The sequence below is a fragment of the Balaenoptera acutorostrata genome, chromosome 15, assembly GCF_949987535.1.
Source record: "Balaenoptera acutorostrata chromosome 15, mBalAcu1.1, whole genome shotgun sequence".
Lineage (NCBI taxonomy): Eukaryota > Metazoa > Chordata > Mammalia > Artiodactyla > Balaenopteridae > Balaenoptera > Balaenoptera acutorostrata.
Genome location: NC_080078.1, coordinates 4,097,029 through 4,113,360, shown reverse-complemented (window position 1 = coordinate 4,113,360; position 16,332 = coordinate 4,097,029). Strand labels below are relative to the sequence as shown.

At 49.8% G+C, this 16,332-nt stretch overlaps 1 protein-coding gene across 3 annotated transcripts in view; it reads left to right on the top strand.

Annotated features, from left to right (window-relative positions):
* RNF216 (ring finger protein 216) overlaps window positions 1–12,782 on the top strand; it is a 190,417-nt gene extending 177,635 nt beyond the window's left edge. For all 3 annotated transcript variants that reach the window (XM_007186763.2, XM_007186761.2, XM_057529320.1), the window contains exons 16-17: window positions 8,896–8,965; window positions 9,715–12,782. In XM_007186763.2, the coding sequence (XP_007186825.1) occupies window positions 8,896–8,965; window positions 9,715–10,034 (390 nt within the window). In that variant the 3' untranslated portion in view covers window positions 10,035–12,782. The remainder of the gene's footprint in view (window positions 1–8,895; window positions 8,966–9,714) is intronic.
* Window positions 12,783–16,332: the final 3,550 nt, after the last annotated feature.

Genomic DNA, 16,332 nt, shown 5'->3' with positions numbered 1-16,332 from the left:
AGTGGTTAGAGCTCTGCGCTTTCACTGCTGAGGGCGCAGGTTCAATCCCTGGTCTGGGAACTAAGATCCTGCATGCCAAATTTAAAAAAAAAAAACGTGGCATGTGTTGATCTCAGGTCTTCTGTTCTCTCAGCATCTTAAACAAAGCTGCTTTCTGCTTTCTCCCCTTAGTTGGCTCCAGCACCACCCAGCCTGGACCAGTGTCTGTCTTCCTGATGGGTCAGGGGCACGGAGGGCGCTGGGCACCTTTGAGACCCTTGTTTGAGTGGCCTGGGAAAGGCAGAGGAAATAAAAGTATTTCAGACAGGGTTGAGGAGGAAAAGGTGGAGATCATTTTAGGGAGTATCTTCAGAAAGATACTCCAGAGTTTAGCTCAGTAACTAATTTTCAGTTTCAGGTTTTTTTCCTTAACTTTTAAAATTTACCTTCTGTGAAGAAGATGGTAAAGTGAACACCCATGTTGCCCCATCACTTAACTTCCACAGTTGGCCTTAGCATTTTATTTCAAGTCACTGTTTTAAACACCATTGTTTCTGTTACAACATGGAGGCGGGACCACTTTCACATTCTGCAGATGAAGAAAACAAGATTCAGGTCACTTGGTAAAACCAGGCTGCAAATCCAGGTCTTCAGCCAGCTGTTAGCTCCTTCCACTCCCCAAGTCTCCACTCTCTGGAGCAAGAGGTCGCAAGTACGGGAGCTTGCTGATAGCTGCCTGCAGGGTCCCTGCACCCAGTGAATCAAGCAGGCCTCCGTAAAGGGATTGGCCCTCGCTGGACCCTTCCCCATTGAGCAAGCTGCAGATGGTAGAAAGGGGCCTTGACAGTGTCCCCAGTCAGGTTTAGATGTCACTAGAGGATTGTACCAAGGAGGGCCACAGTGTGGCTCAGTCCGGTAAACATGGCATGTTGGCATGTGTCATGTTCAGCAGATGCCAGCAGGCCCCAGGCTGAGTGCTTGACCCTGACAGGAGTCACAACATGGCCACACCCCATGCTGCCTCCAGGTCCCTGGGGGGAGCTCTAGACAGAAAGGTGTTTGCGTTCCAGGCCTCTGTGACCCGAGGAGATAGTTGCAGAAGCCAGCAGAGAGCCGTCCAGTCTTTGCTCCTCCCCAGCACATTATCCGGACCTCCTCCGCACCCCCTCCCCGGCCATTCCAGACCCCAGCTGCACAGCATGTGCCACTCCGGGCCGTGCTGCACCCCCCCACCCCCAATTTCCTGTTGCAGGGGGACAGCTGGCGCTGGGGGGTTAGGGTCTGGTGTTGCTCGGCGATCTGCAGCCAATCTGGGAATAATTTGAAACTAAATCCTCAGCTCTTTGGAAGCCTTTTATGAAATCATTGCAAGTTTATTAACAACAGCTGTGGCCATACATGACCTGGATCCCAGCCCCAGCCCCACCCCCAAAATTGCAGGAGGGAAGCAGCAGTTGACTTGCAATTCTCAGTCACCTTTTTACAGGGAGGAAAAGTTAAATGAAGAAGAAAAGTCACCACCCTCCCTTCATGATCACCAGAGGCTGGCAGCAGGCAAGCAGGCGGCCAGCTCTGGTGTCCAGAAATGTTGAAGAAAACGGGCTCAAAAGGATGTTTAAAAGCCTCTCAAGAACAAGCCGTGTGCTAAGTACTCAAACATTTATTTTAGGAACCTTCAGCCTGTGGCTGGCGATTGTTGTCAATATCTGATTGGTGGAAACCTTCTCTGTTTCCCTTTAACCACTTGCAGTTTCTCATCCTTCTTTTTCTTCCGTCCAAACCCTGCTCCATGGGCAGAGCTGTGGGGCTTCATTGTTGAGGGACATGTTTTAAGGAGTTGGGGTTTGGGGTTGTTTTTCTTCATTAAAACCTCTCTGGTGAATTCTCCCTCACTTCCTGCCGGCAGCTGGCGTGCTGAGTCGGTGTTTCGGAGAGGCCGGGCCCCTGCCATCCCGCTCATGATCTTGCCGTGCCTCGCTCCCTACCCACCTCCATGTGAAGCAAGCGTGTCAGAGTCTTCTGTGTTAGGCCAGCATTTCTGTATCTTGCTGAGCTCAGAGGAATTCAGGGAAAGGAAATAAAATCCTCTCACTGTTAAGATGCAACCCCTCGTTTCTTTATATAAAGCATTCTTCCAGATCTGCTGGGCGGCGAGACTCCATGTCACTCTCTGCTGTGGTCCTTTGTCCTCAGCACTGCATTTGGGGTGCACTGGCCCACTGTGGGTGCTGCACGTGTTCCCATCCCAGTTCTCATTACATTCAGTGGTGGTCTGTGGGTTCCCCTCCCAGAGTAGCCGTGCGTAGTGGTGGAAAGTGCTGTGGGGTTCACTTCTACTCTAGCCTGGCGTTTCCTTATGCTCAGTCTGAGACTTGCTTATATGCATATTCTGTGGATCTGTTTAAAGGTTTTCACCAAGATGAGGAGGGGCCAGAAAGAGGGCAGAAAAGGCCTACTGGGTCCATCTTAAACCCCAAGCCAAAGGCCAAGGAGAGGAATGCTGGGGTGGGCATGTTGCCCTTGGTGGACATTCACTAGGGCCTGTGAATTTATTTATTTTTGGCTGCGTTGGGTCTTCTTTGCTGCCCATGGGGCTTTCTCTAGTTGTGGCGAACGGGGGCTACTCTTCGTTGCAATGCACGGGCTTCTCATTGCGGTGGCTTCTCTTGTTGCGGAGCATGGGTTCTAGGCGTGCGGGCTTCAGTAGTTGTGGCTCGCGGGCTCTAGAGCACAGGCTCAGTAGTTGTGGTGCACGGGCTTAGTTGCTTCGCAGCATGTGGGATCTTCCCAGACCAGGGCTCAAACCCGTGTCCCCTGCATTGGCAGGCAGATTCTTAACCACTGCGCCACTAGGGAAGTCCCAGGAATTACCTTTTTATTTGTGTTTTGTTAAACTCTTTTCCCCAAGATTGCTTTAATGTGTGTGAGAATCAAAACCCTGGCTTTTTGTGGAAGAAGGAGAAAATTCCATGGGACTCCAAGGTATACAAGTAACTTGGTGACCTCATGAGAAAACATGTCAACGAGGCAAGGACGTCTGGAGATGGCCTGGAACAGTGCCCAGGTCAGGAGTGATAGGCGACTCAGTTACCATGAGCCAGTTAAGTCCTGTGGCCTCAGTGATGGAGCCTGGCCTGCACCTTAGGTTTCTGGTTTCTCCCCGAGCTCCCAGCTCCCACTCTGGGTGAGAAGGTTCTGCTGGCTTTGTCTCAAAGGCCAAGTGCTGGGGAGGCCAGTCAGAGACCTGATGTTTCAAGTGATGGCACATGTACTTCTGGGTGAGCTGACCCCAGGAAAATGGGAATTTTTCAGAGAAGTGTCCCCTTCTCTGCTGTACTGGCTGTTCATCTCCTTGAGGAGAGGTGTTTTATTTTGCCCTGTTCCCTTCTTTTATTCAGTGGAGAAAGGAGATTTCAGAGTTCTGCACATCCCAAAGAGAAGGAACTCTTAATATTTCAAAGAGAGCAAGATACACTCTAGAACAAAGCAGGGCCTAAAAATAGTCACCTCTGACAATTCTCAGGGCAGGCAGAGTACTCTGGGCCCCTCCAGTCATACTGTTCCAGAAGCTTCTATTCAGAAACTAGTGGTTTAAGTGCTTGAGAGCTCAGGCTTTGAGAAGGCCTGGATTCAAACCTTACTATGTGTGGGACTTCCCTGGCAGTCCAGTGGTTAGGACTCCGTGCTTCCAATGCAGGGGGCGTGGGTTCGATCCCTGCTCAGAAAAAATATTTTTAAAAAACCTCAGTTTCCTCATTTGTAATATGGGTATTAATTAATAGTACCTAACTCCTGGAATTGTTATGAAATCTATGTGAGGTGCTTAGAATAGGAGCTGGCACACAGTAAGCCATTATTACTACCACTGTGCTTGGCACTTTATAAAAAGTGAGATCATTTGCTTCTCACAGTAAACCTGCTTTGGAAATGATTAGGCTCCAGGTTAAGTCGTGTTGGGTAGAGGGGTCCCCAAGCCAAGGTCTGTGGAACCCCAAAGCTGGAGTTCTTCCCATCACACCAGCTGCCTGCCTGTTAGGAAGCCAGTGCTGCTTTAAGATAAAATTCACTGCGGTGGGGGCCGCTCCAGCATGCCTGGATTTCCTGTAAGTGACTCAGGCCCTGCAGGGGGGCTGGAGGACAGTTAATTCTGTGATCCAGCCCACACACCCCTGGCCCTCTCATCATCTTTTTTCCTCCTATTGTTCCCTGTTTCCAGCAGGTTAGCTGTGTCCTAGATTTGCAGAATGGCAAGACTTTTTCCCAAGTGTCCTTATTCACCGTGAATGATGACACTTGGGATGCCTAGAATGTTTCCCAAGGGAACTCACCTCTAGAAAAGCCTTAATATCCCCATGTATCACTTACCCAACCCAAGAAGTGTTCTGATGAGGGAACAGTCCTCATGTTTCATCTCAAGATCAACCCTAAACCTACCTTCACTCTTTTTTTTTAACATTACTAACTTTTTAAATTGTGGTAAAGTAAAATTTGCCAGTTTTAAAGTGTACAATTCAGTCTGCCTTCACTTTTTTTTAATTTTTTTAAAATTTTATTTATTTTTATTTTTTATTTATTTATTTTTGGCTGCATTGGGTCTTCATTGCTGTGCGCAGGCTTTCTCTAGTTGCGGTGAGCAGGGGCTACTCTTCGTTATGGTGTGCAGGCTTCTCATTGTGGTGGCTTCTCTTGTTGCAGAGCACGGGCTCTAGGTGCTCAGGCTTCAGTAGTTGTAGCACGCAGGCTCAGTAGTTGTGGCGCACGGGCTTAGTTGCTCCGTGGCATGTGGGATCTTCCCGGACCAGGGCTCGAACCCGTGTCCCCTGCACTGGCAGGCGAATTCTCAACCACTGCACCACCAGGGAAGCCCATGCCTTCACTCTTGACTTGAGGAATTTTAAATACTCAAGGGAAACTGCTTATGGAAGGAAATTCTACCCCAGATGAAGAAAAAAATCTTCCCCCTTAGAGTCTAACATATTTGGCTGAAAATGTAATTTTTATCTTTAAAAAAATATATTAAAATGTGTTTTAGTTCTTAGTTTCGAAATATAGTGTCCTGTGACTCCAACCAGTTGGAGAAAGTTGAAATCTGAAACGCTTAACCCATATTCTAGGTGTAACTAACAATTCGCTCATTCTTTATGGTAACAATCACTGCTCAAAATAGTTGAGTGCTGACATTTTCTTGTGAAATACAGACTGTATTTAGACTGTAAGAGCACTGCCTAAACAGGGAAAGCTAGAGCTTAAGGACAAATAGTCCTGAGTCCACTTAACAAATCAGGAGAGTGATCAGAGCAAAGGAAGGAAGGGAAGAGCCTCCAGGTGGCTCTCTTCAAAAGGTGAAGAACTCAAGGCTCTAAGGCTTCTCCCGCCCCCCAATCCCGGAAGAGCTCTCAGTGATGGCCTGGGAGTTTCTGCCAGCTGGTGGACCTGGCTGCTCTGTCCTCCAGAGAGCCGGCAGATCTGTATCAGGACGCTCAACTCACACTTGCCTGTGCAAGTGCCTCAGACCCACCTAAGGGAATTCTTACATTGCATTTATTCAGGGGCGAACTTTTACCAGGAGCATTCGGATTTATCACAGGAAACTTAGTATTGATAAAAATCGGTCAGATGCCCTGTTCTTCCATACCCTTAACAGTGCTATAAGAGACCTGGAATCTTCTACTCAGAAAGTATCCCTCATTCTTCATTTATCCTGACAGAAATGTCACAAGACAGTCTGAGGGGAAAGAGGGGGTGGGGGTCAGGGGTTAGTCTTTAATGCTGTGAAATTGCTCTTTAAGCCCATGTAGAATTCCAAAGTGGAATGCCAGCTGGAATTGTGATCACAGCACAAAAATAGAAGCTCCATGAGGGAAGGGACCAGGTCTGCCTTATTCTTAGCTGTACATCCAGTTCAGTGCCTGATGCATACTGGACACGCAATACATATTCTTGAATGAAAGCACACATATACCCTCCACGTTTTCAAATCAAACGACGGGGACAGGGAACCTGCAAAGTAGTTTTCTGTGGATTTTCTCCAGGAAAGGTATTTGAGTGACACTGCCTAGTCCACCGCCAGCTAACCATAACTTTGAACAACTTACCTGATCTGGGACCTTACTTTCTGTGGTAGAAGGAAGTTAGAATGGCTGGTTTCTAAGGTGCCTTCCTGTGCCATCAGAGGCCTTAGGTGTCCCTCTGGGTACTGATGGGCGTGACCACATTTAGGTGATGTGATAGAAGAGGGATGAGATAGTGGGGGTGGGGTGAGGGTGATGGTGATGTAGTACTAATAGTTATAATTAATAAATGACCAGAGGCAGGAAACCTCACTCATACCGTAAAGAAGCCACTGAGAGAAATGTTAGGGCATCTCCCAATCTTTACCACTTTTTCTTGAAACTTTTCATCTTTCTGAAATCTTTATTCCTGCCATTTTTCACAACTTTCCTGTCTTTAATAAGGAGTACTTGCTTTGTGCTGGGTCCTTTACACAGTTGAGCTCATGCGGTCCTTACAACAGCCCATTTTACAGGTGAGATACCCAGACTCAGACGTTCAGGAATTTGCCCACGTCACTCAGTGAGCAGTGCAGAGCAGCAACTCTCCTACTTTCCATTTTTCTAGATTACTCTTTTTTTTTTTTTTTTAATCTTTTTTCCTAGACTTGCCACTGGCACCAAAATGAAGATGTTTGCCAGCTCCTAATCTAGATAGTGGTAGAATTTATCTTGACATTCACATGGAGAACTTCAGACTGCCTCCACCAAGCCTGCTGCATTACTGGAGCCCTTAGTGTTGATTGGCTTAGTGATTACTGTGTAGAGTAGTAAGTTTCCTCATTTGGAGTGTTCACAAAGAGGCTGGATGACCATGTCTTAGGGTTTTTTTTTTGTTTTGTCTTTTTTTTTTTTTTTAAAGATTTATTGATTGATTGATTGATTGATTGTTTGATTGCTATGTTGGGTCTTCGTTTCTGTGCTAGGGCTTTCCGTAGTTGCGGCAAGCGGGGGCCACTCTTCATCGCGGTGCGCGGGCCTCTCACTATTGTGGCCTCTCTTGTTGCGGAGCACAGGCTCCAGACGCACAGGCTCAGCAGCTGTGGCTCACTGGCCTAGTTGCTCCGTGGCATGTGGGATCTTCCCAGACCAGGGCGCGAACCCGTGTCCCCTGCATTAGCAGGCAGATTCTCAACCACTGCACCACCAGGGAAGCCCTGTCTTAGGGTTTTTATAGAGTAGGTGTCCAGTACACACTGAGCGAGCGACACTCATGACTCCAGAATCATGGAGGGGCCATAACTGTCTGTGAAATCACAAGTTACCATCTTGGTTATGACATTAGTAACTGCCCATTGCATGCAGACTGCCCATTGCCCAGCTCCACGCTGAGGCTTCTGTGCTCTCCCCTGGTCCAAAGTTTTCCAGGTGTTCTTTCCAGCTCATGCGCTCCCTTCTGTGGCCCTCCATTCACGTCCCAGAAGTTCCATGGGTGACGTCAGCCAGTCAAGAGCATCCAATCAGCATGAAAAATCCAGAGTTATCACTGACAGTATTCCAACCCAGACCACACTGGCCGTGTGGAGAGGCCTTGCCTGATGCGTCGTCTGGGGCAACACACGTGTCTAGCAGGCTTCTGGAAGTCCTGAAACTTGGCTCGTGCTTCCCTGCCCCACATTGGGCACCACTGCCCTTCTCCTTACTTCTTCCCAGCTTGACTGCCCTTAACTCCTGGAGAAACTACTGCAAGACCCCAGGAAAGAGAACATGCATGCCTGTCTCTCGGTTTGATCAGTGCACTTGCCACGCTCAGGTTGTGGCTGCAGTGTCTGCTCTGCTCTTTGTCGAGCCCCAGCTCGTGACGGGTAGACTTAAGTCCCATGCCCTCCGTGGCCGTGCCGGTCCAGCAGCAGCCCTGCCGCTGGCAGCAAAGACGTGCACCGTATTGGTGGTGGTTTCAGTCCAGCGAGTGTCCTTTCAGTCCCCAGCCATTTTGCAGGGCCGCTGAGGAGTGGGTTGAACCCCCAGCACATTACACAGAACAGGCATGGTTCAGGTTGTCTGTCCCGGGCCAGCAGCCCAGTTCACGGTGCCTGGGGCAGGTGGAGATGGGGGAACTGTATGTGGCACAGACCCCAGAGTTTCCCTGGTGAAGCCCACACATCTGCCTGTACCCAGAGCGCCTCTTTGGCTCCTGTCCCCAGGCTGGGATAATCCAAGTCTGAATTGCCCATTAGCGAAGCAGGCCTACCAAGCCTGAGTTTGGGAAGGGGAGATGGTGAGGTCTACAGGGGAGTTGTTCTTAAACTGCTGTGCCCTTCCTTGTGGCCCAGGCCACTGTTCTGCTGGCAGCATGCTGCTCCTTCTACAGCCCACCGCTGTCTAGGAGCTAAAGGCCAGCTTCAGGGCTCAGCAGGCCTGCATAGTCTTTTGTCCAGCTCAGTTCGGGGAGCTGGCAAGACTTGCGGGCTCTACAGAGACGGCTTCTGTGCTCAGAGTTTGTAGACTCAAGATCTGAAACTCCTCAGGCCCTGCCCACTCCAGACTCACCCCCATCCCAAACCCTTGGGTTATCAGTCTGCCCGCTCCGAGCTGTGGGAAGTTCTTACCTTACAGCTGAGTGAACAGAGCAGGCTCTCTTAGCCCAGCCCCCAGACAGCCACGTGCAGTGCACAGACCCGCTCCTTGGTCCCAGCCTTTCAGATGGGCTTCCTCATGGGAACACCGTCTAATGATAAAGGAAGAAGTTTCCCGGGGAACTGGGAATGGGTGGTATGCAAACCCACGACCTCGCTGGTCAGCAGCAGGTTTCTGGCTTAGCCCCATTGCTGATTGGCAGCAAGCCGGCGTCCCGGGAGGGCCTCAGAACTGCATGGAGCTGGCTGAGAGCAAGTCAGCCAGCTTGATCTTCTTTCCTTTCTCCTAGGAAGATGATGAGAAGCTAATTGAGGAAATCCAGAAGGAGGCCGAAGAGGAACAGAAAAGAAAGAATGGAGGCAAGTGCTCCCCAAGACAGGCCCTGTGCTCACTCACTCCATGTGCACAGGGGAGGAGGGGACCCTGCTGCTGGCTTGCATCGGGATCCTGGCATTCCACCCAGCCAGGGACCACCAGGGAGTGCTGTCCCTCAGGTGGCCGCTGACAGACCCCACCCATATATCCAGCTCCCTCTGGGAAAGGCCCTGAAAGCATAGAGACAGTTTCAGCAGCTCTTTGATGGCCAGGGGGTCCCAAGGGGTGAGTTTGAGCTTAGGAAGCAAATAGAAGCCAAAGCAGACTTAAAAAGACAGTAGGCCTCTGTGAGGTTACAGAGGAATGAAATGGAGTTTCTGTAAGTGGCCATCCACGGCCTGCCTCTAAAGGAAATTCTCTCACAGAAGCTCCACCTGTTCTGAGCTGGATCAGTCTTCCCCCTTCCAAGGTGATCCTTGTGGAGTGTGACACTCGGTGGGAAGTATGGTTTTGTCCTCGGTGATGGCTGGTGAGGGGGCTGTTGCACCCATGCGTGCATGCTGCGTTTGGGGCTTTAATCGGCCTTATTCTGGCCTGGCCACCCCTCCTGTGTCCACAGGGAAGAATGATGCTGCAAGTTGGCGGCTCCTGGTCTGGCCTCATGCTCCAGGCTGTCAGCCTACAGCTCAGGGCCCCTGGGACCAGGATCAGGATATGCGGTTCTGGTTCCAGGCCAGATCCGAGCACAGTGGGATTTAACTGTTTTCTCTACTAAATCCCGTCTTCTTTTCAGAGAATACCTTCAAACGCATTGGGCCCCCCTTGGAGAAGCCTCCAGAGAAAGTCCAGAGGATCGAAGCCCTGCCGAGGCCCGTCCCACAGAACCTGCACCAGCCACAGATCCCCCCCTACGCCTTTGTGCACCCAGCCTTCCCCCTGCCTCCCGTCCGGCCCATGTTCAACAACTTCCCCCTCAACATGGGCCCCATCCCAGCGCCCTATGTGCCCCCTCTGCCCAATGTACGAGTCAACTACGACTTCGCCCCCGTCCACGTGCCGCTGGAGCACAACCTGCCTATGCACTTTGGCCCCCAGCCGCGGCATCGCTTCTGACACCCAGGCCCCACCCCTCCCGGGAGCCCCGCCAAGCATCCCGTGCAGGCTGGAGGCTGGATAGATGCTCCTTCACCCCCAAGGCTGATGGCTGTGCCCATGCCTGCTAAGTAGGGATGACGGACTTGCCTGTTGAATAGATAGGCTGGATTTCTTCCTGGGAAGGGCCACTGCTCCTTGAAAAGTGATCAGCAGGCTGGTACCCTCCGGGTGCCCGTAACAGGATTGGGCCAGAGATAAGGGACAGCAAAACCCTCTTCCTGAAGAGTTCTGCCGTCCTAGCAGCCAACGTGGTGGCCCTGGGCCACAAGGTAGCCCGTCTCTGTCACTCACGTCCCTGCAGAAATAGATGAAGGGAAATGTTTGCCTCCATCCCCTCCCCCTGGCAGACAACAGAAGTCTCTCAGTTAAAAACCACGTAAGCCTTCCTTACCATAGCAGTGTGATCCATAACAAAGTGAAGTAACAAGTAGTGCAGCTTCGAGAGAGCTGAGAGCTCGGGACCATGTCGTGGAGGCCTGGTTCTTCTACCCACCTCGTTCTGAAGCCCACCTAGAGTGAGGTGCACCCCACTGCCCTGAGCCGGTTGGCCTAAGTGGCAGAGCGATGTCCACAGACCTGGGAGCGCCACTCAGGTTGGGGAGGCTGTGGACCGTGTCCAAGTGCAGAAGAACCCCAGGCCTCCACCGCAGTGATTGTTCCAGGGTCTCGCCCTCCCTCTTGGTCCTCTCGGATGAGACCACAGAGAGCCATCTCATGCAGTGGGATGTTTGTAGTTTATCTAAAGAAACATTTGCTGTTTACTCACTTTGAACTTTTCCAGTTTTCTGTGGCCTACTAGAGTTTCTCTCCCTCAGTCTCTGGAAAGTCAAAGAAATCTGTTGCCCCGTGCCTGGCAGTTGATGAGGGTGGGATGGTCCTGAAATTTTTGCCAACCACAAGATCCTTTTGAAGTGGCTGTGACAGAGGCCTGGTGGCTTTCCCAGGGAGCCGTGTTTGCCACCACCCAGGTAATGAACAGATTCTCCCCTAAGGTATGGTGGCGCTGGCTTTCCCCAGCAGGTAGATGACCCAGGTTGCGCTCGGCAGCTACCCTTTCCTGAGGTCAGGTGAGTCCGGCTGTGGGTTTGCTTGGGAGTCCCCGCCATGTTCCCAGTTGCCTTTTGCTGTCCAGCCCCAGCCAGGTGTTTGAGCCTCACCCCAGCCACCTGCTCTGCAGTACTTCGTGCTCCAGCCCGTGTGCAGCGCGGAGGCCTCAGTGGGGAATGAACCTGCCTGGCTCCCTGTGTTGGCCTCCGTTCCTCTTGCTGAAGCTCTGACGGCTGTGGGGTTCCCAGAAGTTCACACACACAGACCTCAGAGAGGAGGGGACACACCAGGACCAGGCATCACCGTCTGGTCACCCGTTGCCATCAGCCTCTCAGATGGTTTTCAGAGATTAAAATGGAGAGGTGGTGTGCCAGGTTGCCTGTTACTGCCGTCTTTCCTCTGGGTTTGGGGTTTGCCGATAGGTGGCCCCCAAGCCTTGGGGTGGGGGGCGCATGAAGAGAGGCTACACTGAGTCTGTGCTGCCAGGAGCCTTTCCCTACCGGGCTTCCTGCCCCTGCCCTTGGGGCACAGCAACAGGATTTCTTCAAGTACCTTTAAAGCATGTTCCCCGTGCTTCCCCAAGGGAGGGTCTCTGAGGGCTGTGAACTGCCAACAGATGTCCCACCGGATGGGGAGGGTGACCCCAGGTGCTGTCAACCTGCCCCACTGGTGACAGTGCTCACCCCAGCCCACCAGAACCTTCTGGGTCTCTGACCCGATTCATCATCCAACGAAGGAACCAGCTTCCACCTCTTCCCTGCAGCCCAGGGTGTGTGGCCCCGCGGAGGTCCTGGGGCAGCGGCAAGGACAGACTTTGGGCTGGTGTCGCATGCCCTTGACACTGTGGTCCCGCAGCTGCCCTAGGACCTGGCATGCGAAGGTCCAAAGGTTGCCGCACAGGAGGGAGACCAGAATAATTCCCCCGAGGCCAAACTGAAGACTCGTCTTTTGAGATGAGTTCTGGCTGTTTTTAGCCACACGAGGCAGCTAGGGAACCACTCCTGCCTTTCTGAGCCGAGGGCGCCTGATCTCTAACGTCCCTCCTTGAGCCGGGCTGTGGAGCGGCTCGCAGCTCTGCAGGTGTAGCACAGTCACGTTTGCCTCAAGTTCTGACCCGAGCATGAGCCCCTCATGTCTGCAAAATGGCCCTGTAGGCGCCTCGTGTCTTGGAGAAGCAGTCTGTACTAGTGATGGGGTTGGGGAGAGAGGGCGCCACAACCATCAGACAAACCAGTCAGTGGCTGCAAGATGCAAATGACAGGACGCCCTCCGAGATCAGCCGCTGTCTGGGGGACAGAGCAGTCCCGGAGGCAGCCTGGCACCTTCCCCTCTGGGCTGCCTCGCTTGCTCCCTGGAGCGAGAGACTGCCCAGCAACAGTCCCATTCTTGCCTTAAAACTGGAGAGAGGAATCTAGTATTTGCACTTAGCAAAAGATTTTAAAACTTAAAAAAATGTGCATGACCTGTCACTTTGTATAAAAATAGCAAAAACGATTAGTTTATTAAATTCTTTTCTTTACCTTCTGGTAGTAAAGATACATAAAATTATTGTTTACCAATAAAGATGTTAAAAAATAATAAATTGTTTAAACTACTGTGTGTAAAAAGCCTGTACCATATGTAACTTGGTTTTTTGTAAATAAATGTTTGTGCAGACTGCTCTCTGGTTTCGTTTCTCCACACGGCCTGATCAGGCAGGCCCCACAACCCCACAAAGTTACAGGGACTGCTCAGACTGAAAGCCAGCGGATTCCAGGGGAGTGGTAACACCTCACTTAACACTGCTCACCCAGAGCGGAGGTCGGGAGGCTGCTGGAGAGCTGCAGGATCTGATCCCAAAGGAGCCCCGAGGGGCTGGGCCTGCTCAGGAGGAAGATCAGGTGATCCATTATGCTAACCCTGCCTGGGTGGCTGCCCAGGTCGGGTTGGGCACAAAGGGGTTTTTTTTATTTGTTTTTCAGTACAGAATCCCCTTCAAGAAAGTATGGTCAGCCCCTCTTCCAGGCCCCTGCAGCAAGCCACTGACTTGGCCCTGGAGATGGATGCAAAAGGGAGAAGCCTCATTCAGACAGGAGGCCAGTCCTGAGAACACGGAGCCCCTAGGCAGAGAAGCTGCAGGTACACCCCCTTCCACACACTTCCTGCCACCTGCCAGGCCTGGAGGGTACCCTGGGCACGGGTGGATCACAGCACGCTCGGGCTCAAACTGCCACCTGCCAGGCCTGGAGGGTACCCTGAGCACGGCGGACCGCAGTGCACTCGGGGTCAGATGTTGAGAAAACACGCTATCCTCTTCTCCACTGGCAACTTTTTACTGAGTGACATCTTTTTTTTTTTAATTGCACGTCTGAAAAAGGTGTACTGAAGTAAACCCAAGACAAAAGTTACCTGCATTCCCAGATTCTAAATCGGTGTATTTTTAAATATACCCATGCCATCTAGTTCTTGTTCCTGTACATGTTCCATATTTACGTATTTGCAGCAATATCATAGACTATATTCTACAGTTTCCATCAGTAGATAAGTAATGTTTTTTTCCCGCAATCTGCTACCATCTTTTTTTCCCATCCTCCATTCAAGTAACCACAGTCACATTCCTCCCTCTTTACGCCACTCGCCGTCCAGCACATTTCCACATGCACCTGCTTATCAGGGCTCTGGGCCTTTGTTGTTACAAAAGTGGTTTCGTACTTTTGGCTGAAACTCACTTTTTTCTCTCTGCAATCATGGAGTGCCCTCCAGGTCTGTGGGTCAATATGCCTCTAATTTGTGCCTTTTATGCCTTCCATGATATTTCTTTGTATATATTTGCCACAAGTGATCCAACCATTGCCCCATTAAGGAAAATTTGGATACTTGCGATGTCTTGCCACCACACACAACACCTCAGTGAACATTCCCTTTGATGTTGCAACAGATAAATTTCCAGCAGTGGAGTTGTGAATCAAAGGATGGGGTGTGTGTGTGTGTGTTTTTTTTTTTTTGAAGTATAGTTGATTTACAATATTGTGTTAGTTTCAGGTGTACAGCAAAATGATCTGGTTATACATATATATATCTAGATTTTTTTTAATTTTTTCCATTATACTTTTTTTACAAGCTATTGAACATAGTTCCCTGTGCTATACAGTAAATCCTTCTTGTTTATCTATTTTATATATGGTAGCACGCATCTGTTAATCCCATACTCCCAATTTATCCCCCACCGCCTTCCCCTTTGGTAACCATAAGTTTGTTTTCTGTGTCTGTGAGTCTGTTTCTGTTTCATAGATAAGTTCATTTGTACTATTTTTTAGATTCCACATATAAGTGATATCATATGATTGTCTTTCTGTCTGACTTACTTCACTTAGTATGATAATCTCTAGGTCCATCCATGTTATTGCAAGTGGCATTATTTCATTCTTTTTTATGGCTGAGTAGTATCCATTGTATATATGTGCCACATCTTCCTTATCCATTCCTCTGTCGATGGACGCTCAGGTTGCTTCCATGTCTTGGCTATTGTAAATTATGCTGCTAAGAATGTTGGGGTGCATGTATCTTTTCGAATTAAGAGTTTTTGCCTTTTCTAGATCTAACCCCAGGACTGGGATTGCTGGATCATATGGTAACTCTATTTTTTTTTTTTTTTAAAGAAATTCACGTTATTTATTTATTTATTTATTTATTTATGACTGTGTTGAGTCTTCGTTTCTGTGCGAGGGCTTTCTCTAGTTGCGGCAAGTGGGGACCACTCTTCATCGCGGTGCGCGGGCCTCTCACCATCGCGGCCTCTCTTGTTGCGGAGCACAGGCTCCAGACGCGCAGGCTCAGTAACTGTGGCTCACGGGCCCAGTTGCTCCGCGGCATGTGGGATCCTCCCGGACCAGGGCTCGAACCCGTGTCCCCTGCATTGGCAGGCAGATTCTCAACCACTGCGCCACCAGGGAAGCCCTGGTAACTCTATTTTAAGTTTGTTAAGGAACCTCCATACTGTTTTCCATAGTAGCTGCACCAATTTACATTCCTGCCAACAGTGTAGGAGGGTTCCCTTTTCTCCGGGTATCTCTCAGTAGCTTTGCCAGGTTCTTCTCCTGCGAAGCGGTGCCAGCCCACCACAGGTGAGAGCCTTTGGCTGTGCTCGCGCCCCTCATTGGCACACCTTTGTGACCACGGTCCACCCCGCTGTCCTAAGACATGCCCTCTGTAATCGGACCTCATGGAAGCATCACTTGTATTTTCACCTCTTTCTTTAGGTAAAACTGCTTTTAGGTCAGGAGCATTTGTCATTGTAATGTCCAAACTTTTATTTTTTCCATCCTTAAAAAAGTGTCTTTTTTTAATAAATATATTTGCCAATTGTAAATGTTTTTAAATGGAAAAAAAACATTGAAAACACAGGAAAGTATAAAAAAAAAAGAAGTGCTTTGTTACCCAGAGGTAACTACTAATAATATTTTGATGTGTTTCCTTCCAGTGTATTTTTTTTTCTGTGATATATACAGTGTATTTCATAAAACCAGTAAGCCAGATGTGCGGATTTTCAGTCTATCTTGAGCAGTAACAAGGTACGTATGAGCAAGTGCTTCTGAAACATGATTTTTAATTAGCTCCTTGTTTTATAACCTCTTGCTGCAGGCTCTGTTAGCATTCTCTTTGGGCTTATTAAAATCTCTTTCCTGAAGGCTGGTGCACAGCCAACCCTCCCCAGCCTGCTGGCCCTTTGTTCCCATGACCCCTGGTGGGAAATGGTCACATCTAAATCCCCATCTGTGTCATCCCTTTTAGGATTATGTTGGAGAACCAGTTCCTCTCCCTTCATCAGCACATTTTTGGCAAGGACTGATCCTTTTGGCAGAACTGATCACTGGCTTGGGTTGGCTTTGCCTTAGAAGGTGCCAGTTAAAACCCTCGCGGCATTTGTTGAGACGTGGATGGATCTAGAGACTGTCATACAGAGTGAAGTAAGTCAGAAAGAGAAAAACAAATATCGTATAGTAACGCATATGTGTGGAACCTAGAAAAATGGTACAGATGAACCGGTTTGCAGGGCAGAAATTAAGACACAGATGTAGAGAACAAACGTATGGACACCAAGGGGGTAAAGCGGCGGGGGGGGGTGGAGGTGGTGGTGTGATGAATTGGGCGATTGGGATTGACATGTGTACACTGATGTGTATAAAATTGATGACTAATAAGAACCTGCTGTATAAAAAATAAAACCCTC